Source organism: Magnolia sinica, chromosome 17 (genome assembly GCF_029962835.1).
Source record: "Magnolia sinica isolate HGM2019 chromosome 17, MsV1, whole genome shotgun sequence".
In the NCBI taxonomy this organism is placed as follows: domain Eukaryota; kingdom Viridiplantae; phylum Streptophyta; class Magnoliopsida; order Magnoliales; family Magnoliaceae; genus Magnolia; species Magnolia sinica.
The window spans coordinates 4,768,704-4,793,978 of record NC_080589.1 but is presented as its reverse complement, the minus strand read 5'-3'; the positions used below and the strand labels follow the sequence as shown (position 1 = coordinate 4,793,978).

Below are 25,275 nucleotides of genomic sequence, written 5' to 3'. Positions count from 1 at the left end.
AAAGCAAAAAATTGTTGTTGCTAGTGCTAGAAGGTTTGATACTGTACCAATGTTTTTTTTATTGGAATTATATTGAGAACTTGCAAAGCTTGATAGAGAAACCTTTATGGCTACATATTCCTTTTCTATTGTTCTTTCTGATAAGCAACAACTTCATCAAAAGGGTCCTTGACCAGAGGATAAGTATGGTATCCTAGAATCTTCAGTTTGCACATTAGGGCCAATTTTTGGGTGATCCAAACCAATGACCTAATGGGCCTCAGTGGATGGACCATGTATTAAAAATCTCGTTGATGGGACGATCCCAACTCAATCAATTAGTGGCCTACAAATGGACAATTATGAAAGAAGTACATGTACAGTGCACATTTATTTGAAGATTAGATGTTTTGGATATTCCAATTTGGGATCTTTTGGGTTTGACATCTACTGTGGTTCCAACAGATAGTTGTCTGTAGTGTACTGCTCACCACTGGCCCCACTGTTACAAACTGAAAGGGCAACTTGGCAGGACACATTGTCTAATTTCATTTGCTGATTGGCGCAAAGTGCCTGGTGCAATTAAAGATAATATCCGGTCTATGGTTTTGGTGAGCATGTTTGTTCTTGATTTTATTTCTAATTCTTACTCAATAAGATTGTTTAATTATTAATTTAATGAAATAGGTCACATATGACATCAATGATGAGTTAAAAGAATATGCATTTTCAAAAGTAAGAAAAGCTTGGAAGGTATGGAAATACAATCTGCGAAAGGAATATGATAAATTTGATAATGATGTAGAAAGAAGAAGAAATTGTCCCATTGGTGTGAAGCAAGAGGATTAGGACATTTTCATTAATCTACAATCCACAGAATTATTAATCAATCTTCGTATGAAGGGAAAGACTTCTAGAGCACAAGTGAAATGCCCTCACACGACTGGAAGACGAGGTGCTGCTAGGACATTAGAGAAAATGGTAATTTATACTACATTTTTTGACAATTTAATTGATGAATATAAATTCTTGTTGACTAATTTGCTTATATAATTACAGCGAAAAGAAAATCTAAACATTATCATCACTAGGACCGATTTGTTTGTCGCCACTCATAGCAGATCTGATGGGTCTTACCCAACACAAACACATCTTAAAACAGCGGTGAGAATAATTTTTCAGTTTTTTATCATTTTTTTATTTAATTACAATGAAAGATTTATTTTAACAATTATCTTCTAATAGGAAAGAATATTATCGATGTGGTCTCAGTTGAGTCCTGGACTGCCCTGAATTTTGAAATCCACTACACCAAAATCGCTGATTTGCGACGGACCAAATTCGTCATAAAACCAAATAAACGACGGACTTCGTCCGTCACTATTTACTGGGTCATTTTTTTTCCCGATGGAGAAAATCCATCGTTTAATCTATGACGAATAAGGTCCGTCGCATCATAGCGACGGATAAAATCCGTCGTAAAAATTAAAAAATCCATCGGTAATATTCAAAAAATTAGTCGTCAGTAAAAACATTAGCGACGGATAAGGTCCGTCGCTAATGTAAGGAGAGCAACGGACCCAAATCCTACGTAGATTTTCTAGTTGTTTAGAAATTAGCGACGGATTTGGTCCGTCGCTAAAATATCTGTAAGTTAAAAAAAATCAATTAAATAAAAATATCGTCAGATATTTTTTTGGAATCTTACACCTGATAGTCATTCAAAAAATAATTCATGTGATTGTTTAATAAGAATTCTATTCACAAAATAAATCCTATTCATCAAACTTAAAGGTTCAATCATACTGAAAATAAACTCCCTCCCAAAGCATTATATGATACCTCATGTGAAAAATACATGCACATAAATGGAATCCACTAAATATGATACCTCATATAACAACAACCATTGACTTGCAAAAGCCTACAACTCCCTAATGAAATCTAATATATACTTGCATACTTCTAGGAGACGGGAGCTTTTGATGGGACGCTTCTTTCTTCTAGCTTGAATCCATAGCTTTGTCTACCATGGGAACATATCCATCAAACTCTGAGAACCCTGCCCTTCCAAATTAGAGAAGCATGTCAAAAAACAACTGCTAGACATTGTCACAGTATTTCTAGAAGACGGAACATTAATTGATTAAATACAAATAGAAGAACAGCCTCATTAAGAGTACATGAATCTTTGAAGTGGTTTTTCTATCGATAAAAGACTACACTGTCCTCCACAGCAACCTAAAACCAGGGCCAGCATTGATGATAAACATTCGGCACAATGTCTGTACAAGAGCAAGTCCAATGTTATAGGCAAGCACTATCTAGATGCACATTTCCATTAACAACTCGAATTCCTATTTAATTTCTGGTCTGAACCAAATAATGATTATAAGTGACATCAGGACTCCATACTCAATTAAGACTGCAATTTCTAATACAATTCTGCTTTATAAAACAATGTATATGGAAAGATGTTGGGCGAATCAAGACATACAGATTTCTTTTCTTGGCAATATCTGTTGGTGACTTCCTGAAAGCATGCCAAGGCCTACACAAATACAATTCTAGCAAATCAATCATGGTGGGTGTACATATCAATTCCCAAACAAGAATTAGGAACAGAGCACAACAGAGAAAATCAAGATTAGAAAACCTGAAGTCTCGTCTGTCTGAGATGTCCGACATCTGAGACTGGAAGTTATTGAAATTTAGACTCCCAAGCCTTGAAGTAGACTCTGATTCTGCAACTAAAATCAATAGAAGATAAAAGAATAAGAGGAAAATTTTGGATGGGATAAAGACAAATAGGAAGAAAAATCAATGAAATCAATGCATACCAGATAAGCTTTTTCTGAAGGATGGTGGGGTAGCTGAAAAAGTCAAGGTTCTCTCAAATTCCACTATTATTTCTTGCAAGAAAGAAATACTAGATATAAGAGGGAAAGCTTGGAAGAGGATAAAGACACAGAAACTTCATCCAAAATCACCCCAAGTTTCTTGGGTGGGGTTATCAAATCCAGAAGTTGGGCGATCCAAACTGTTGATATGATGGGCTGCTCTTTCATCCCCCATCTCCCAAAAAGTCTTCAAGATTGGAAGACCCTATCCACCCAATCTTTGGCTCTCTTTTCCATTGAAACTGGTCCTATATTTTTTTCTCAACTATTCATCTCTAGGCAATCAACTGATTTTTACTATCTTAAAAGGTGGAAGATTTTTGGGAGCATGGTCCATCCACTGTAGGCTCAACATCTCAATGGCCTAGATCACCAGACAACAGGCCCACACACAAGGAATTGAAATCCTCAGTAAAATCCACATTTCTTGAGGCTCAACATTCCATAATTCCTCACATAAAATGTCATTCTTACATCCCAAGTTAAAGCTTAAAAGGATATTAATTCCTCACATAAAATGCCATTCTTACATCCCAAGTTAAAGCTTAAAAGGATATCGAATTACCTAAGTTCAAAAAGCTATCTACAATATTTCCATCAATTCTACTCACTTTACATACATTGTCGTTGGTTTTTTTTAAATAATAATATACACACATCACTAAACTTAAAAATTATTGTTTAGGTTTGTGGTCGTGATAGCAAAGGTCGGTTTAGGGGCATGGGTTTGGGTATTTCTAAGACTACTATGAAGGTTTCCACCCCCTATATCATAGAAGCTCGGTCGGAGAGGAATGCACGTATGTCCATTGAGGCTAAATTTGAAGCATCAATGACTCAAATGCAAGAATTTCGTATGATTGTTGAGCAACAATTTGCTGAACTTAGGCAACAAATTACTTATCAAAGCCAACTACTTCACCGCTCCCCTGATACAGCTGCATCTCAGGTGCTGCATTTACCATGATCAAATGATATAATTATTATTTTTAAAGATAAAAGTAGCATTATTATTTACATGAAACCATTATTTTATTTATAGGCCCACCGTCGATCTGGTGAGCCCTCAAGTATTCGAGAAGACTCTGCAACAACTCCATCGATGGAACAAATTTGCCAATTGAGAGATATCCGTGGTCGGACTGTTGCTAGTGGGCGGATGGTGTCAGATACTACAGGCATCCCTCCAGAATGCATCAGAGTTGTAATAGATGATATCAATGTTCGCACAGCAGAGTTGTTTAATGATGACAGGACATTTGAAGATATTCAATTGGGTGAAATTGTTGTCTGGCCCAAATTCCTGATGAGAATTTGAATATTCAGTAGTTTTGTTTAACTTTTTGAACTCTAGGACATTGTATGACAAAAACTTGATTATTCACTGAAATCCTTTTTTGATCAAGTTGCCTTTTTTATTTATTTAATCTTTAGCATCCTTTTTATTAATTATGGCTTGTTGTCATTTGTTTTTTATTAACCAAGTCACTAAAGGATTTCAATTTCAAATGTAACTGAAGTATTGACAGAACGTTGTCTCTTGTTGCAGTACGAGATGTAACAAGAATATGTGAGCGTGTATTTAAATTTTTTTAAATGCACCAACCAGAAACGATTTGAGACGACGTTCAATGATACTTTGTTAGATATGAAATTTATGACCTTTAGTTACTTGGTTAATTAAAAAGAACTACGTAGTGGCTTGATCCCAATCTGACTTTTTGGGTACGTAGGCAGCCGTTCGTAATGTACTAGAATATCGGTGCAGCCACAAATCTTTTTTCTCCTTTGAATTGTAACAGACTGTATCGGTTGCATTTTTCTCTGTCATACAGGTTGTGGCTATCAAAGATATAATATCACCTCCTTATAGGGAAACATTTAATGATGTGCACAGGTAAATTCATTTTTTCTTATTCCTTATATTGTTTCCCAGTTATATTTGTGTTGGTTTCAGAGTACAGGTAGCAATAGAAAGTGTTGGTCGATTGTGGCTTATGGACAAAGGGATGAGTAACCAACAATACGAATATGGGAGGCCTTCCCCAGGTATCCAAATGCTTTTAGATATAATTATGTTGTTTTTAAATGTATTAGATCGAAATTGATCGAGCAGACCCGGATGTGCGTCGGAGCTATCCGGATGTTGAGAGGGGGTCCTTGGAAGGTGGGAACCACTGTTATGACCATGATAAAGATGTTCATTTCCTATGGAAAACATTAGAGTGGCCTGACCATTTGGACAGACCATGTTTATATATTAACTCGAAATTGATGGAGTAGACCCGGATGTGTGTCGGAGCTATCCGGATGTTGAGCGGGGGTCCCTAGAAGGTGGGAACCGCTGTTATGACCATGATGAAGCTGTCCATTTCTTATGGATAGCATTGGAAGGATGTTTATGTATTTATTTGAAATTGATGGAGCAGACCGGATGTGCGTCGGAGCTATCCGGATGTTGAGCGGGTCTCCCCAGAGGGAACTGTCGTTATGATTATGATGAAGTTGTCCATTTCTTATGGACGGCATTGGAGGGGCCTGACCAATTGGAGCATACCTGTATTTGCAGGACCACACCCTTAACCTATAACCAAATCCCAAAACCTATAACTACAACCTAAACCTATAACATAAACCTATAAACTATAACCTAAACCTATAACTTAAACTCAATTCCCTAAACTTTAACCTACAACCTAACCTAAATCTATACTTATTCCCTAAACCTATTCTCAAATCCCAAAACCTATAACCTAAACCATACCCTAAACATATAAGCTGAACCTATAACCTAAACGCAATTCCCTAAACCTTAACCTATAACCTAACATAAACCTATACTTATAACTTAAACCTATTCTCAAATCCCAAAACCTATAACCTATAACCTATATCCTGAACCTATAACCTAAACTCAATTCTCTAAACCTTAACCTATAACCTAACCTAAACCTATACTTATAACCTAAATCTATTCTCAAATCCCAAAACCTATAACTATAACCTAATCCTTAACCAAAAACCTATAACCTAACCTAAACCTAAACCTATAACCTTAACCTTAACATATAACCTTAACCTAAACGTAAACCTAAACCTAAACCCATAACCTAAACCTTTTCTCAAATACCTAAACCTAAACCTAAACCTTAATGTATTCTCAAATCCCTAAACCTAAACCTACACCTAATCCTAATCTCAACTCCCTAACCTAAACCTAAACCTAAACTTGAAAACCCAAACCTAAACCCGAACCCGAACCCGATTTCCTAAACCTAAACCTTAACCTATTCTCAATTCCCTAAACCTATTGCTTATAACCTAAACCGAAACCTAAACCTATACCTTAACCTAAACCTAAACCTAAACCTATAACCTATAACCTAAACCTAAACCTAAAACCTAAATGTATTCTCAAATCCCTAAACCTAAACCTACACCTAATCCTAATCTCAACTCCCTAACCTAAACCTAAACTTGAACTTCAAAATCCAAACCTAAACCTGATCCCGAACCCGAACCCGATTTCCTAAACCTAAACCTTAACCTATTCTCAATTCCCTAAACCAATTGGTTATAACCTAAACCGAAAGCTAAACTTATATCTTAACCTAAACCTATAACCTATAACCTAAACATAACCTAAAACCTAAATGTATTCTCAAATCCCTAAACCTAAACCTACACCTAATCCTAATCTCAACTCCCTAACCTAAACTTAAACCTAAACTTGAAAACTCAAACCTAAACCCGATCCCGAACCCCAACCTATTCTCAATTCCCTAAACCTATAGCTTATAACCTAAACTTAAACCTAAACCTAAACCTTAAACCTTAACCTAAACCTATAACATATAGCATAAACCTAAACCTAAACCTAAACCTGTTACCTATAACCTAAACCTAAACCTAAAACCTAAATGTATTCTCAAATCCTTAAACCTAAATCTAAACCAAAACCTAAACCTATAACCTATAGCCTTAACCTAAACCTATAACCAATAACCTAAACATAAATCTAAAACCTAAATGTATTCTCAAATCCCTAAACCTAATCTCAACTCCTTAACCTAAACCTAAACCTAAACTTGAAAACCAAAACCTAAACCCGATCCCGAACCCGAACCCGATTTCCTAAACCTAAACCTTAACCTATTCTCAATTCCCTAAACCAATTGCTTATAACCTAAACTTAAACCTAAACCTAAACCATAACCTAAACCTAAACCTAAACCTATAACCTATAACCTTAACATAAACCTAAACTTAAACTCGTAACCTATAACCTAAACCTAAACCTAAACCTAAACCTATAACCTAAACCTAAACTTAAACCTTAACCTAAACTAAAACCTATAACCTATAACCTATAACCTATAACCTAAACCTAAACCTAAACATCAACATAAAACCTAAATGTATTCTCAAATCCCTAAACCTAAACCTACACCTAATCCTAATCTCAACTCCCTAACCTAAACCTAAACCTAAACCTAAACTTGATAACCCAAACCTAAACCCGATCTCGAACCCGAACACGATTTCTTAAACCTAAACCTTAACCTATTCTCAATTCCCTAAACCTATAGTTTATAACCTAAACTAAAACCTAAACCTAAACCTTAACCTAAACCTATAACCTATAACATAAACCTAAACCTAAACCTAAACCTGTAACCTATAACCTAAACCTAAACCTAAAACCTAAATGTATTCTCAAATCCTTAAACCTAAATCTAAACCTTAACCTAAACCTATAACCTATAGCCTTAACCTAAACTTGTAACCTATAACCTAAACATAAACCTAAAACCTAAATGTATTCTCAAATCCCTAAACCTAAACCTACACCTAATCCTAATCTCAACTCCCTCACCTAAACCTAAACCTAAACTTGAAAACCAAAACCTAAACCCGATCCCGAACCCGAACCCGATTTCCTAAACCTAAACCTTAACCTATTCTCAATTCCCTAAACCTATAGCTTATAACCTAAACTTAAACCTAAACCTAAACCTTAACCTAAACCTATAACCTATAGCATAAACCTAAACCTGTAACCTATAACCTAAACCTAAACCTAAAACCTAAATGTATTCTCAAATCCTTAAACCAAAACCTAAACCTTAACCTAAACCTATAACCTATAGCCTTAACCTAAATCTATAACCTATAACCTAAACATAAACCTAAAACCTAAATGTATTCTCAAATCCCTAAACCTAAACCTACACCTAATCCTAATCTCAACTCCCTAACCTAAACCTAAACCTAAACTTGAAAACTCAAACCTAAACCCGATCCCGAACCCGAACTCGATTTCCTAAACCTAAACCTTAACCTATTCTCAATTCCTTAAACCAATTGCTTATAACCTAAACCGAAACCTAAACTTATACCTTAACCTAAACCTATAACCTATAACCTAAACATAAACCTAAAACCTAAATGTATTCTCAAATCCCTAAACCTAAACCTACACCTAATCCTAATCTCAACTCTCTAACCTAAACCTAAACCTAAACTTGAAAACTCAAACCTAAACCCGATCCCGAACCCGAACCCGATTTCCTAAACCTAAACCTTAACCTATTCTCAATTCCCTAAACCTATAGCTTATAACCTAAACTTAAACCTAAACCTTAACCTAAACCTTAACCTAAACCTATAACCTATAGCATAAACCTAAACCTAAACCTAAACCTGTAACCTATAACCTAAACCTAAACCCAAAACCTAAATGTATTCTCAAATCCTTAAACCTAAATCTAAACCTTAACCTAAACCTTAACCTAAACCTATAACCTATAGCCTTAACCTAAACCTGTAACCTATAACCTAAATATAAACCTAAAACCTAAATGTATTCTCAAATCCCTAAACCTAAACTTACACCTAATCCTAATCTTAACTCCCTAACCTAAACCTAAACCTAAACTTGAAAACCAAAACCTAAACCCGATCCCGAACCCGAACCCGATTTCCTAAACCTAAACCTTAACCTATTCTCAATTCCCTAAACCTATAGCTTATAACCTAAACTTAAACCTAAACCTAAACCTTAACCTAAACCTATAACCTATAGCATAAACCTAAACCTAAACCTAAACCTGTAACCTATAACCTAAACCTAAACCTAAAACCTAAATGTATTCTCAAATCCTTAAACCTAAACCCAAACCTTAACCTAAACCTTAACCTAAACTTATAACCTATAGCCTTAACCTAAATATGTAACCTATAACCTAAACCTAAACCTAAAACCTAAATGTATTCTCAAATCCCTAAACCTAAACCTATACCTAATCCTAATCTCAACTCCCTAACCTAAACTTGAAAACTCAAACCTAAAACTGATCCCAAACCCGAACCCGATTTCCTAAACCTAAACCTTAACCTATTCTTAATTCTCTAAACCTATAGCTTATAACCTAAACCTAAACCTAAACCTATACCTAAACCTAAACCTAAACCTAAACCTATAACCTATAACCTAAACATAAACCTAAAACCTAAATGTATTCTCAAATCCCTAAACCTAAACCTACACCTAATCCTAATCTAAACTCCCTAACCTAAACCTAAACCTAAACTTGATAACCCAAACCTAAACCCGATCCCGAACCCGAACCCGATTTCCTAAACCTAAACCTTAACCTATTCTCAATTCCCTAAACCTATTGCTTATAACCTAAACCGAAACCTAAACCTATACCTAAACCTAAACCTAAACCTATAACCTATAACCTAAATATAAACCTAAAACCTAAATGTATTCTCAAATCCCTAAACCTAAACCTACACCTAATCCTAATCTCAACTCCCTAACCTAAACCTAAACTTGAAAACTCAAACCTAAACACGATCCTGAACCCAAACCCGATTTCCTAAACCTAAACATTAATGTATTCTCAAATTCCTAAACCTAAACATACACCTAATCTGAATCTCAACTCCCTAACCTAAACCTAAACCTGAACTTCAAAATCCAAACCTAGACCCGATCCCGAACCCGAACCCGATTTCCTAAACCTAAACCTTAACCTATTCTCAATTCCCTAAACTTATTGCTTATAACCTAAACCGAAACCTAAACCTATACCTTAACCTAAACCTAAACTTATAACCTATAACCTAAACCTAAACCTAAAACCTAAATGTATTCTCAAATCCCTAAACCTAAACCTACACCTAATCCTAATTTCAACTCCCTAACCTAAACCTAAACCTAAACTTGAAAACTCAAACCTAAACCCGATCCCGAACCCGAACCCGATTTCCTAAACCTAAACCTTAACCTATTCTCAATTCCCTAAACCTATTGCTTATAACCTAAACCGAAACCTAAACCTAAACCTATAACCTATAACCTATAACCTAAACCTAAACCTAAAACCTAAATGTATTCTCAAATCCCTAAACCTACACCTAATCCTAATCTCAACTCCCTAACCTAAATCTAAACCTAAACTTGAAAACCAAAACCTAAACCCGATCCCGAACCCGAACCCGAACCCGATTTCCTAAACCTAAACCTTAACCTATTCTCAATTCCCTAAACCTATTGCTTATAACCTAAACTTATACCTTAACCTAAACCTATAACCTATAACCTAAACATAAACCTAAAACCTAAATATATTCTCAAATCCCTAAACCTAAACCTACACCTAATCCTAATCTCAACTCCCTAACCTAAACCTAAACCTAAACTTGAAAACTCAAACCTAAACCCGATCCCGAACCCGAACCCGATTTCCTAAACCTAAACCTTAACCTATTCTCAATTCCCTAAACCCATTGCTTATAACCTAAACCGAAACCTAAACCTAAACCTATACCTTAACCTAAACCTATAACCTAAACATAAACCTAAAACCTAAATGTATTCTCAAATCCCTAAACCTAAACCTACACCTAATCTTAATCTCAACTCCCTAACCTAAACCTAAACCTAAACTTGAAAACTCAAACCTAAACCCGATCCCGAACCCGAACCCGATTTCTTAAACCTAAACCTTAATGTATTCTCAAATCCCTAAACCTAAACCTACACCTAATCCTAATCTCAACTCCCTAACCTAAACCTAAACCTAAACTTGAAAACCAAAACCTAAACCCGATCCCGAACCCGAACCCGATTTCCTAAACCTAAACCTTAACCTATTCTCAATTTCCTAAACCTATAGCTTATAACCTAAACCTAAACCTAAACCTAAACCTAAACCTAAAACTTAAATGTATTCTTGAATCCCTAAACCTAAACCTACACCTAATCCTAATCTCAACTCCCTAACCTAAACCTAAACCTAAACTTGAAAACCCAAACCTAAACCCGATCTCGAACTCGAACCCGATTTCCTAAACCTAAACCTTAACCTATTCTCAATTCCCTAAACCTTTATCTTGTAACCTAAACCTAAGCCTAAAGCTATACCTAAACCTGTAACCTATAACTTAAACCTAAACCTAAAACCTATTGCTTATAAGCTAAACCTAAACCTAAACCTAAATGTATTCTCAAATCCCTAAACCTAAACCTACACCTAATCCTAATCTCAACTCCCTAATCCAAACCTAAACCTGATCCCGAACCCGATTTCCTAAACATAAACCTTAACCTATAACCTAACATAAACCTAAACCTATTACCTGCACTTATAACCTAAACCTATAACCTAAACATAAGCCTAAAACCTAAACCTAAACCTAAAATCGAAATGTATTTTCAAATCCTTGAACCTAAACCTACACCTAATCCTAATCTCAACTCCCTAACCTAAACTTAAACCTAAACTTGATAACCCAAACCTAAACCCGATCCCGAACTCGGACCCGATTTCCTAAACCTAAACCTTAACCTTAACCTATTCTCAATTCCCTAAAGCTATAACCTATATACTATAACCTATAACTAAAACCTAAACCTTAACCTAAACCTATAACCTAAGCCTAAACCTTAACCTAAACCTAAACCAAAACCTATAACCTAAACCTTAACCTATAACCTATAACCTATAACCTAAACTTATAACCTATAACCTAAAACCTAATCCTAAACCTAAACCTAAACCTAAAACCTAACACCTAAAACCTAAAACCTAAACCTAAACCTATTTTAATGATCAGTTTTATTTTTAAAAAGTGCTCACTTTTTTGGAAGAAGTTTATGCAATTCTTCATGATTCTGAATTATAATGTTTTGTTGGTTTAATATTTTTTTTTTCAGGTGAAAGACAAAAAGAAAATTGTTGCTGATTTTTTTTCTTTTTTTATTTATGATGTTAAACTTATATGTATTTATGTGTAGATGAATGTAATGTGGATAAGATTGCTTGTGTTTGGATGGATGTAGTTTATGTTTGGATGAATGTAGTTTATGTTGGATTTACGTAGTTTGGGTTTAGATGGATGTAGTTTATGTTTGGATGAATGTAGTTTATGTTGGATTTACGTAGTTTAGGTTTAGATGGATGTGAATGTGAATGTGAATATGATGAAATATATTATATAACAGGTGTATATCAGGAAGAATATGATGATGTAACAGGTGTATATTGACCCTCTTATAAGGGACGGTCCATGACAGTCCTTTTTAAGGACGGTCCATGACCGTCCTTTTAAAGGACGATCCATGGCCGTCCTTTGAAGGCTCATAAGAGATGGTCCATGACCGTCCTTTTTAAGGACGGTCCATGACCGTCCTTTTAAAGGACGGTCGATGGCCGTCCTTTAAAGGCTCATAAGAGACTGTCCGAGACCGTCCTTTTTCGTCAATAAAAATGACGGTTTTCGACCGTCCTTTAAGTAATACGACACGTCAAAATTTGACGGCCCTTGCGATAGTCCATGACCGTCCTTTTTGGTCATTTGAGATGGTTTTGGACCGTCCTTTTTTCGCTGTTTAGTCATCTGTTGGGTGTTGGCGTAGCACATGTCATGAAGATTTTGATTGCTAGTCCAACCCGCTCCGAATGGGGAGGAGGCTACCTTGGCATGATCTATGAAATAGTTTTGTTGTTCTTTTAGGTGTTTGTTGGCTGATTGTGTGGGGATGTTTGGCTGGCTTGTTGGTGGAGTAAGCTTACTTTAGCTAGTATTGTTGGATTTGATTAACTGGGGGCTAGTTGTTTGCTAAACCAATTTTTTGGCATTGTAGCATTGATCAAGCACTTCCTTTGATCTCCAGTTTGGTCTCTATCTACTATATATGCTTTTATATTGGGGATCTTAGTAGGCCGGCCTGGGTGGATTGTTGATTGATCTCAATTATGGATCTTTTCTCGCCCTCTTGGTTGTTTTGCACTGTTATTATAAGGCTGGGAAGGCTTCCTCTCAGCCCCTTTTGCTGTGTTTTCATGGGGAGTCATTTAAAGTTGGCTCGTTATGCCTTCTTGTCCTCTGATGCTGGTTTTCTTGATTATGGATAGATTTTTTTTTTTTTAATCCACTCGTCTTATTGTGGATATAATTTAGGTGAGGCTTGTCTAATTTTTGTATGGTGCCCACCCGAAAGATATAATTTTTAAGCAATATCAACAAAGTTATCGGTGTTAAGATGTGGAGCCACATCTGGATAGGGCCGCTCGACCAGTCGAGTGGGTTACTTGACCCATCGAGTGGCCCACTCGACCAGTCAAGGGTTCGCTCGACTCAAAGTCTAGCGAGCTGCAATTTTTAAGGTCCGAGGGGCTTGACCAATCGAGGCCTATGCTCGACTAGTCGATGGTCCGCTCGACCAGTCGAGGAGCCTGCATGACTAGTCGAGGTTACGCAGATTCGTTTGCGAATTTGACGCAGACTGCATAAATTTGATGCGGTCCTAGGGTTATTCTAAACTCTAAATAGGGGTCTTAGGGTTATTCTAGGGTATGGAAAAGGGTTTTCTCTATGCATGGGAGCATCGAGAAGGTTAGTATATTGATTGTAATCTCATTTTTTTCATAGTGGAAGTTTGCACCTGTGGTTTTTTACCCTTGTTGGGGTTTTTCCACGTATATTCTGTCTTGTGGTTTGTTTGGAATGATTTAATTCTTCTTCTAGATTATATTTCTTTCTGTTTATCGTTTGTGGGTGAGACCGGGGATTAGATCTCTGTTCACTACATTGTTGGCATGCCGCGCAACAACTGGTATTAAAGTTATTGGTTTAGTTCAAGTGGGAGCGATGACGGAAGAAGGGAAGACTAGAATTGAGAAGTTTAATGGTTCAAACTTTTCCTTCTGGAAGATGCAAATGGATAATTTTCTATATCAGAAGGACCTCTATATTCCTTTAGGAGAAAAAGAGAAGAAACCAAAAAAGATGATAGATGATGAATGGTCTTTATTGGATTAGAAGGCTTTAGGAACGATCTGACTCTCTTTATCTAAGAGTGTCACCTTCAATATATTCAAGGTAAAGACCACAAAAGAATTAATGGAAGCCCTAACTACGATGTATGAGAAACTCTTAGCGTCCAACACGGTTCATCGTATGAAACAGCTATTAAACATGAAGATGTCGGATAATGAGAGCGTAGCTGAACATCTATATGAGTTCAATACAGTCACGAGTCAGTTGGAATCCGTTGGCATTATTTTTAAAGACGAGGTCAAGGCATTATTGATCTTGTCCAGTTTGTCAAACAGTTGGGATGGTTTGGTGATTGTTGTGAGCAAATTTTCAAGGTCGACAAAGCTGAAATTTGATGATATGGCTGGTTTAATTCTCAGCGAAGAATCTATAAGAAAGGCATTGGGAGTTTCAAGGGATTCAAGGAATGCTCTAAACGTTGAAGGAAGAGGAAGATTACTGAACAAAGAAGGCAATAAACACGAACATTCTAAGTCGAGGAAGAAGTCCAAGGGACCAAAAGACAAAGACGAGTGTTGGCATTGCAGCAAGAAGTGGCACATGAAACGTTATGCAGGACGCTTAAGCAACAAGAAGGAAGCTCTCAAGGCGAGACGGATTCAATAAATCTATCTGAGGAGAGTGACACTGTAATGACCCGACTTTTCAAGACTTGATTATATGACCCGTTTCCTAAAAACCCGAGTGTTAACCTTAAAGAATGGTCAAATTTAAGTATATATATATATTTTTCAACTTTTAATTATCAGAGTAGCAGATGAGCATAGAATGGACAAATCAAATATAAAGGAAAGTTTACATTATCATTTAAATATGCAAGAGCTGCCCATAATAACTTATATAAATCAATGTCTCCAAAATTTACAAATACAAGAATTACATGATCCAATACATGAGAAATAGTAGAATGTAAGTAAATTTAAGCCGCAAGACTCCTCAACTTCTCGAGGTAGATACAGTTATGCAACCCTGACACTGGAACTCGGCTCCTCATCAGCCCGAACCTGAAAATCACTTAAGCCACCAGTGCTACTTGTACGGTTATATTTATTTGATGGACGAGTGGTCAACTCAGTGTGAATTTCTCTCAAGATTACACATCACCGCATTAGATAAGCATAGTTATAAAAACATAGCAAGGCATACAAAACAATACATGATGCAGTCTTATTAAATGCATGAACGCGTGAATGCATCATCGACATGGGGTGCACATCCCACTGTCGAAATGAAGGGTCGCCCTAAGAGAACTAGTCACCTGAAAAAATACACAAAGGTACACCCGAAGAGAACCAGCTCTTTGGAAAAGACTATAATATATAGATCGCTCAAAGAGAATTTAATCACCCGGAAAAGACCATAAAGTATAGATCGCCCAAGGACCAGCTATCCCGAAAAGACCATAATATATAGATCACCCAAGGAGAATTTAAAATACCATAAAACATAGATCGCCCAAGGAGAATTTAATTACTTGTAAAAGATCATAGATCGCCCAAGGAGAATTTAATCACCCGAAAAAGACCATATGCTATGAAAATACATGATTAGCCTAACCGTTATTAGTCTGTTTAACAATCAGTAGGTTTAATAAGCTCAGAGGTCACTACGGGGAGCTTAGAGCCCAGCATAGGCTGACAGCTCAGGCATAGTGTCTCATTCCACCATCCTTGACTCATGAGGCTACCACCTTAGGATATTTAATGAATCCCAATCGACTAGTGGCCAATCATCTTCAGTATATGGGCCTTACCATCGCATGGTTGCACAAAATAAAATATCGAACCCATATAGGGCAAATACCAAACCAATGCCACACAGGGTGATATCGAGACAAGCCACCTAGGATAGATATTAAAATAAGCCACATAGGGCAAATATCAAAACTATGCGATAAAGACCATCCTTGAAACCACTTAGACACAACAACCCTGTATGGTAGGCCTACATTAATGATCCATCTAGACCACCACTCAATAACCACTAAGCCGAATGTCCATTACAATCACAACCAGTCAGGTTACATCCCAAGTATGGGTGTACATTTATAGGTGGAGGTTTCCCACCAATGTACCAGTTTAAGTTCCATAAGCAAACCACAAGTAGTCCATAAGTATGAGAAAAATATACAGGATAATTATTAAACATGTTATCTAGCATATCAATTTCAACAATTAGCACAGGTACTCACAAGGCAAGATATCAATTAACAATTCAAAGTTAAAATAAAATTATTACTTATGCTAATGGGAAAATAGAAAGCTCAAGGGAAAGAATCATCACCTTATATTTCGACTAGCCTCCCAATGTTATTAGGAAGAGCGCACGCCCTTAGACTTGGATCCTATCATGAATTGTAAGTTGTGTAATTAGATCCATGTTCTACGTACTATTTATGGTTGTGATTATAACCTAGGGTTTGGATTATTTATTTTTAGGATTTTAATATAGAATTAGGGTTCCATCCCAGGGTTTAGTTAAATGCTTAGATCTTAGAATTTGAATTCAAGATTAATATTAATATTAATAATATTATTATTATTGTACCGTGGGCCAAATAATATTCATTATAGGAGTTTTTAATCCATCCATATTAATAATGATGGTTCATAAGTTCATATTTGCATGTACCGACATTATCTAATATTTTTATAATGACTAATAATCTCTTGGGTAATATAAGTAATAATAGTAGAATATTTACTAATGATAATACGATAAAGACTAATTATATTAACAAGTATTGTATTAATCCCATGATAACTATTTTCAAATGCTAATAGTCAATAATAGTAAATCTAGCCATGATACTAGACACGGCGATCTACCATGAGTTATGAAGTTCTACAATTAGCTCAAACCTAACACACTATCTATGTTCAAGGTATTGACCTAGAGCTTAGATTACTTAGCTTTAGGATTTTATCCTAAAGTTTAGGTCCAGGCTAGGTTTCTTAGGGTTTGAACCCTAGTTGATGTATCATTAATTACAATGACTGTTATTATTAGGGTTGTAATTTACATTAGCTAACATGGTAAACATTCATTATAATGAAAATTAACAATAATATCCATAACGCTAATTAGTATATTGTAATATTGATTATAATTTCTAGTCAATGTCATTAAGATGACATTAGTTATTACAATAATAGCGATATAATTAATAAGAAAATGAATGATAACGAATCTGAAAATAAATGGAAATTCTCACCTGGTTGACTTAGTTCAAGTCGAGTTGACTCGGCAGCAACCAACCCGACTCAACTCCCATGCTTCTTCCTTCTACTTTCGTCCTCATTTCTTTCTTCCCCAAAGTCATGCAAGTCATGGGCCATACAAGGCCAGAGTGAAACTGCCCAGACGCACCAGCCCTACGTGGATCTGGATCGAGTCGACTCACTAACTCAACTCGGTAGTGAGTCGGTGAGAATCGACCTCCCCCTCTCTCTTGTCCTTCTTTTCTTCTTCTTCCCCACCTTTTCTCTTGTTCAGAGAGGTCCAGCTACATCTGAACCCAACCCAGCCAATGGGCCTACAAGCTGACTCGGTTTGGCTAGAACAGCCGCACACCCCCTCTCTCCCTCTCTTCTTCTTCTTTCTTCTCCTTTCTTCTCCTCTCTTCCCTAACTCCGTGACCTGGTAACAGAACGAACAGCAACTCGCTGGTGTTTTGATCAGCGCAGAGGGAGCTGGTGCACCCCCAAACTCGGCTCAGTTTTGCCGCACAGGGCAGTCGCCCTCTCTGTATTTCTCTCCATTTTCTTCCTTTTCTTTCCTTCAATCTCTTCCTCTACTTCTCCTCATGTGCTGGAATGTCCAGCAGGCTTAACCCGGCAGTGGGTCGGGTCGAGGTGGCGCAGTGCACAGCCGCACCTCCCCGCCTTCTTCTTTCTTTCTTTCTCCCACCATTTTCCTCTCTCATTACTTCCTCCTTGGAGTTTCACCGGGATTATGAATGAGCCCAAACCCAGGCAACTTATGGTAATGTATCAACGTGGGTCACAGCAGCGCTGGAGGAGAAGATGGCTGTTAATGGCGTCTTCGGCTTCCCGGCTTCTTCCACTGATCTGGTCCTTGAGGACAGTCCGTCGGGACCCTACGAAGCTTCCAGACAAGCTTTCTCAAAGCTTGGAGAGGATTAGGGTGGTGGGTTTCAAATGGGGGAGAAACGGCTGCTCTTGGGGTCTTATGCTTTCCTTTTGCAAAGCCCTAAAGACAACGGCTGGGATTGCTATGAGAACGGAGGGTTGAGATGGCGTAGGATCAGCTCACACGGATTGCTGGGCTGGCTGCAGCGGGTACGGTTTCCGTTTTAGGAAAAATGGTTTTGCAGGACCTAGTTGCAGCAAAGATTGTGTGCGTGCACTCGCGATCCCAGGCATGGAATTTTCTGGGCTACTTAAATCTTGATTTCCTACAAGATGGACGGTCCAGATCAATGATATGATCTCAGGTGGGGCCCACCTGATCGGGTTTCACGGACGAGGTCCGTTTGCTGGCTAAAAACGTAGAGAGAGAGAAATCTCTCATTTAAGCAAAACGCGGGTCAGCCCGCTGTTGACCGAGCTGGCATGCCCGGTGCACGCCGGGTATGGGTGCACTAGGTGCATACGCACCACGTGTGGGGCCTACCATGATGTTAGTGATAAATACACACCGTCTATTCCTCTAGGTAGGCCCTATCATACCCTCTGACTAAAGATGGGGCAGATCCAAGGTTTAGGTGGGCCATACGAATCGATCAATGATTTTAAATGTCTATAGGGACAATCCGACGGTCAGATCGATTCCAAATCGATCATCAATGATTAAAAAGTACTTAAGAATTTATTTAGATGGTTGGGGCCACCCGTTCTATGATTTTAAAACATTAAATGTTTTTTATTTGGGTTAATTCAACATTTATTATTATTATCATTATTACTATTATTATTATTGTTTATTTCTTTTATATATTTTGTCATATATAATTTATATTATAACAAATTATTAATATATATAAATTATATGAATAACAGTAAGCAGAGGTTTTAAATTTATACAGGTCATTAAATTGTTTGAAATATGTTATTCATTATAAATTTTTCCAGTATATTTTATTTTTATGTATTACAGATTATATAGTTTGTAATTTATATTAATGATGTTGTAAGTATATGCATATAACATGAATTATGGTTACATATCATTTTAATATAAAACTTTAAATATTTATAAAATATATAATTAACATTCCATAGTATATATATTTAGGTTGTATTATTTTCTTGCATTTATATTAAATTAAATTAAATGGTAACACTCGAGTACTGAAAAGTACGGGGTGTTATAGATACAGAGGTGTTGATTTTGTCTCTTGATACGAGGAATGAGTCTTGGATTATAGACTCAGGCGTTTCGTTTCATACCACTTCGTGTAAGGAAGTTCTGCGTGATTATGTGTTAGGTGACTTCGGGGGAGTCTACCTGCGTGATGATGAGCCATGCAGTATTATTGGAAAGGGAGACGTTCATAAAAATCAGAAAGACGGAACGGTTTTGAGATTGAAGGATGTCAGACATGTATCGAGTTTGAAACGGAACTTGATCTCAGTGGGGTAGCTGGCCGATATCGGATATGTGACAACCTTCACTAGTGATTCCTAAAAGATTACAAAAGGTGCCTTGGTGATATCTTAAGGCAAGAAGGAAAGTACTTTGTATGTGACTTTAGGATCATATAGTTCACTCGCAGTCGTATCAACTAGAGTGAATGAAAAGTTATGAGATCAGAGGTTGGGACATATGAGTGAGAAATGAATGAAAGTGCTATTGTCAAAAGGGAAGCTACCAGGGCTGAAGTCTATTGACTTAGAATTTTACGATGAGTGCGTGTATGGTAAGCAGAAGATAATAAGTTTCAAGAAAACAGGACGCGCTCTAAAAACGCATCTGTTGGAGCTTGTACACACTGATGTATATGGATCTACACAGGTATCATCTCTTAGTGGCTGACATTATTTTGTTTCTTTCATTGATGATGCTGGTAGAAAACTGTAGGTCTATTTCTTAAAGCATAAATCTGATGTATTTGATGCATTTAAGAAGTGAAAAATAATGGTAGAAAATAAGACAGGTAAAATAGTAAAATGTCTCAGATCAGATAATGGGAGAGAGTACTGTGATAAGAGGTTTAAGGAGTATTGTACAGCAAATGGAATTAAACATCAGAAAATAATTCCAGGGACACCACAGTAGAATGGTGTGGCTAAGTGCATTAACAGGACAATTCTTGAGCGTGCCAGGAGCATGAGATTACATGTAGGGTTGTCTAAGATGTTTTGGGTAGATGCTGTGAATACTGTCACATATCTCATCAATAGAAGTCCCTCAACACTATTGGATGGTGGGCTATCAGAAGAAACGTAGACTGAGAAAGACGTGAACCTTGCACATCTCAAAGTGTTTGGTTGCACTTCATATGTCCACATTGATGCAGAGCATAAAAACAAGCTGGATGCGAAGTCCGGGAAGTGCACGTTTATAGGCTATGGGCAGCATGATTTTGGATACCTTTTTAGGATATAGAGAATCAGAAAATCATCAGAAGCAAAGACGTAGCATTTAATAAAAAAGTGATGCATAAGGACATTGTGTAGGAAAATAAGATCGATGAGAAAGAATTCGTAGAATTGGAAGAGTTATCGGACACGGGTGTTATAGCGCCATAGGATGAACATGCACAGGAGCATAATGAGGCAGAGCCGCAAACACCGGTTGTGAGGAGGTCTACTCGGGAGATGAAACCCATGGTCTGCTACTCACCCTCCTTACATTATCTACTGCTGACAAATAATGGTGAACCGGAGTGTTTTGAACAAGCATTACGGTCAAATACACGGGTTAAGTAGGAGCAGGCCATGGATGATGAGATAGACTCTCTTGACTCTAATCGTACATGGGAGCTAGTTACTCTACCTAAGGGTAAGAAAGCTCTTTATAACAAGTGGGTTTACAGACTGAAGGAGGAGCATAATGGTTCGAAATGGTACAAAGCTATATTAGTCGTGAAAGGGTTCCAACAAAAGGTAGGTATCGACTTCACTGAAATATTTTCACCAGTGGTGAAAATGTCTACGATTTGTATGGTCTTGAGTATAGTGGCTATAGAGGATTTACATCTAGAGCAGCTAGATGTTAAGATAACCTTTCTTCATGGGGGCTTTAAAGAAGAGATATATATGCATCAGCCGACAGGATATGTGACACCAGGAAAGGAGAATAAGTTTGTAAACTGAAGCAGGCCCTGAGGCAGTGGTACAAGAAGTTCAACAGTTTCATGTCGGGAAATAGTTTTAGGAGATGTCATGTAGACCACTATTGCTATTTGAAAAAGTTTGATACGTCGTATATCATCCTTATTCTGTACGTTGATAATATGCTTGTAGCAGATTAAGCATGAAAGACATCTCAGATCTCAAAAGACAACTATTTAGTAAATTTGCCATGAAGGATTTAAGAGCTGCAAAATAAATCCTAGGCATAAGGATAAAGCATGATAGGAAAAACAAGAAACTAGTTTTGTCACAAGAAGAATACATAGCCAAGGTACTTGATCGATTGAGTATGGGAAATGTTAAGCCGGTTAGCACTTCATTAGCCAACCACTTCAAGCTTTTTAAGGAGCAAGGTACAAAGATGCAGGAGGAACGGGACTACATGGCCAAAGTCTCATACGTGTTAGCTATTGGGAGTCTCATGTATGTGAACACGAGGCCAGGCGTTGCTCAAGCAGTGGGAGTTGTTAGCAGGTTTATGAACAACCCCGAGAAGGAACATTGGAAAGTTGTGAAGTGGATCCTCAGATACTTATACTGTGGATATAGGGCTGTATTATGGAGGATCGAAAATTAAGCTACAAGGCTATCTAGATTTATATTTGGCAGGAGATATCGATAGCAGAAGAAGCACATTTATTTTGGTTTGTCAGGCCTATTGATTTGATCGAATGTTTAACAGGTATGTGGAACAACTGGTTGGTAGTGCAGAGGCTGCAGTTGAGGAAGTTGTATGGCTAAGGGGTGAGTTTCCTTGGTAATTCCTTCATGAATACCATCAATACAATTTTTTATTTATATTATGACTATGCTTATTTAGGTGGCTCATTTGAATAAAATTGTTGTTGGGGGTCATTCCTATGGGGCATTCCTGATACGAACCACCTAGCACATGCTCCCCCCACCTTTCCTGTTGTGGAATTATTTGTTCTAGAGTGTACAGCAGAACGCTTACTCCCTTTAATTTTTAGGTATGGCCCCATTCATGATACCTATTGAAATTAGTTGATTGCCAACCATCGAAGTGTTGAGATGTGGAGCCACATCTGGATAGGGCCGCTCGACCAGTCGAGTGGGCTGCTCAACCGGTCGAGTGGCCCACTTGACCAGTCGAGGGTTCGCTTAACTCAAAGTCCAGCGAGCTGCAATTTTTAATGTCCGAGGTGCTCGACTAGTCGAGGCTTATGCTCGACTGGTCGAGGGTCCGCTCAACTAGTCGATGAGCCTGCTCGACCAGTCGATGTTACGCAGATTCGTTTGTGGATTTGATGTGGACCGCGTAAATTTGAAGCGGTTTTGCAAGAGTGCGAAAGGAAAGTTTCCTAAACTGTAAATAGGGGTCTTAGGGTTATTCTAGGGTATGGAAATGGGTTTTCTAAGCAAGGCTAAGGGTTTTCTCTGTGCATGGGAGCATCGAGAAGGATAGTATATTGATTGTAATCTCTTTTTTCTTCATTGTGGAAGTTTGTACCCATGGTTTTTTTTACCCTTATTGGGATTTTTCCACGTATATTCTGTCTTGTGGTTTGTTTGGAATGCTTTGATTCTTCTTCTAGATTATATTTCTTTCTGTTTATCGTTTGTGGCTGAGACCGGAGATTGGATCTCGGTTCACTGGGTTGTTGGGGTGTTGCGCAACAATCGATGGTGTGATCACACAGTTCTCTTAAAAAATAAAAAGAAAAAGAAAAAAAATCAAAATCAATAAAGGGACAGTCTATTAGCCAAAATTGAAGATCAATGATTTAATTAAAATGATATTGAAGATGAACAATCTCATTATGCTACAATTGGAGTTAAGACCAATTTAGTCATGTTGATTTTAGGTTCATGGTGGTGCTTTCTTGGGTTGGGTTAGAGAAAGGTTGCAATTTTCTCTTCTCCCACTCCAAAGGGGTGACTAAGAAGAATAGTCTCATCGAAGCCTAATATGGGAAAAGGGAGTGGAAGCTTTGGGAAGAGAATGAACAAGACGCACACGCGCTGCGTGCAGTGCAGGCGCCGCAGCTTCATCTTCAGAAGGGCCGATGCACTTCTTGAGGTTATCCCTCAAGCCGTATCCGCAAGTAGAACTGGAGTGTGAAAGGCCATTAGGAGGAAGACAACTGGAATTGAAAGGATAAGGTATTCACGTTCATGTTCCTGTTAAGGTTCAAGAGCAATTTCAGAGAAGGGACCCAAGCAGCTCCAAGGAAGACAGACAACTGCTGCTACATAGAGGAATTGCTTCAGTTTTGGGGCATGTCTGAAGCATCCAGTTCCTGTACTTGATCTAGATTTTGTTGAATTTTATTAATTAGTTTCTATTACATTGGAGATATTACTATTTTCAATAGATAATGGACTTTATGACATCTTAAATTACTGAATAAAACAGAGAAAAAAAATGGTGCTTTCCTGGATCATAGTAAACGTTTTCCACACCGCTCCAGTTTTAAGTATGACTATGTATTTTTATTGAAAATCAGCTTTATGTGTGAGAAAGGCCATTGTTGCCGTTGTTGTTAGAGCAATTGCTGCTGCTATTGTTGTTCTTGTTGTTATGGCTTCTGCAACTAGTAAATGAAACATTACGTGGGAAAGTGTTTTTTATATCAGTTAACTCAGGTGGTATGCTCTCACCTATCTAGCTTCAAAAAAATAAAAATAAATGAAGATCTTAGTGGGCCTAATATGACCCTTAAAAGAGTTAATTAAGAACTAATTTAAAATTTCAAGGTGTGATGCAATTGCTCCAAAACCTTCTCTGGTTAGGTCTCTCCAAAACCCTCTGTGTTTGGCTCTATCCAAAATCTCCTCTCTGTGTTTGGGTCTCTCCAAAACCCTCTCTGTCTGGGTCTCTCGAAAACCCTCTCTCTCTATGTCTGGGTCTCTCCAAAACCATCTCTCTCTGTCTGGGTCTCTCAAATCGTAATCCCTGCCCGCTCCTTTAAAACCCCCCTCATCTCTGAAAATAACCCACCAACCCACCATAGAAAAGATCTCTGTGGATTTTCGTTGATTCACAATCTCCACTTTCATCTGCTCCTCTCTCTCTCTCTCTCTCTCTCTCTCTCTCTCTCTCTCTCTCTCTGTTGTAAGCATTTTTGGTGTTTGCATTTGGAGGAATGAGTACGGAAGAAGGTGCCAGTTCCTTGAGGGTCCAGATTTATGATCTTAAGGTGAACATGCACTGTAATGGATGTAAGCAGGAAGTGAAGAAAATTCTTAAAAAGATTGATGGGGTGTATGAAGTCAATATAGATGAAGAGCAGAGGAAGGTGACTGTTTTGGGTGATGTCGACCCCTCTATCCTTATAAAAAAACTGAAAAAGGGTGGCAAACATGCAGAAATATGGGGTTCAAACGATGTAAACAATCACCTCAAAGGCCAGTTTCAGGACATGCATATCGACAATGGGAAAGGCCAGAAAGGAGACGACGAGGACGACGACAATGATGATGATGATGATGACGACGACGATGACGACGACCATGATGATGATTCTAGGGGGAACCAAAATCACGGTGGAGCTGGTAGGCCCCACATGGGCCATGGTGTCCAACACCTTAATCAGGCCGGTGGTGGGGGAAGGAATGTGGGTCAGATGGGGAATATCCCAATGGGCCAGATGGGCAACATTCCGACGGTGCAGGGGATGCAGGCAGCGGCAATGAATGCCGGGAGGTCCTTCCAGGGTGCCAGGCCTGAGTTCGTCGCTGGAGAAGCCTTCTACCAGTAG

General features: G+C 37.8%; 3 protein-coding genes across 3 annotated transcripts; 2 read left to right on the top strand and 1 right to left on the bottom strand.

The window, feature by feature from the left end:
• Window positions 1-2,167: 2,167 nt before the first annotated feature.
• LOC131231768 (uncharacterized) lies at window positions 2,168-3,501 on the bottom strand. Its single transcript, XM_058228071.1, has 4 exons — window positions 3,491-3,501; window positions 2,820-2,953; window positions 2,636-2,729; window positions 2,168-2,530 (listed from the first exon to the last, which is right to left on the bottom strand). The coding sequence occupies exons 1-4, from the start codon at window positions 3,499-3,501 to the stop codon at window positions 2,395-2,397; spliced, it is 375 nt and encodes a 124-aa protein (XP_058084054.1). The 3' UTR covers window positions 2,168-2,394.
• Window positions 3,502-3,656: 155 nt separating this feature from the next.
• On the top strand, window positions 3,657-4,227 carry LOC131231458 (uncharacterized). Its single transcript, XM_058227650.1, has 2 exons — window positions 3,657-3,828; window positions 3,922-4,227. Exons 1-2 carry the CDS (start codon window positions 3,682-3,684, stop codon window positions 4,195-4,197), a joined length of 423 nt encoding a protein of 140 aa, XP_058083633.1. The 5' UTR covers window positions 3,657-3,681; the 3' UTR covers window positions 4,198-4,227.
• A 20,433-nt stretch (window positions 4,228-24,660) lies between these two features.
• On the top strand, window positions 24,661-25,275 carry LOC131231767 (heavy metal-associated isoprenylated plant protein 34-like). Its single transcript, XM_058228070.1, has one exon. The coding sequence runs from the start codon at window positions 24,661-24,663 to the stop codon at window positions 25,273-25,275; it is 615 nt and encodes a 204-aa protein (XP_058084053.1).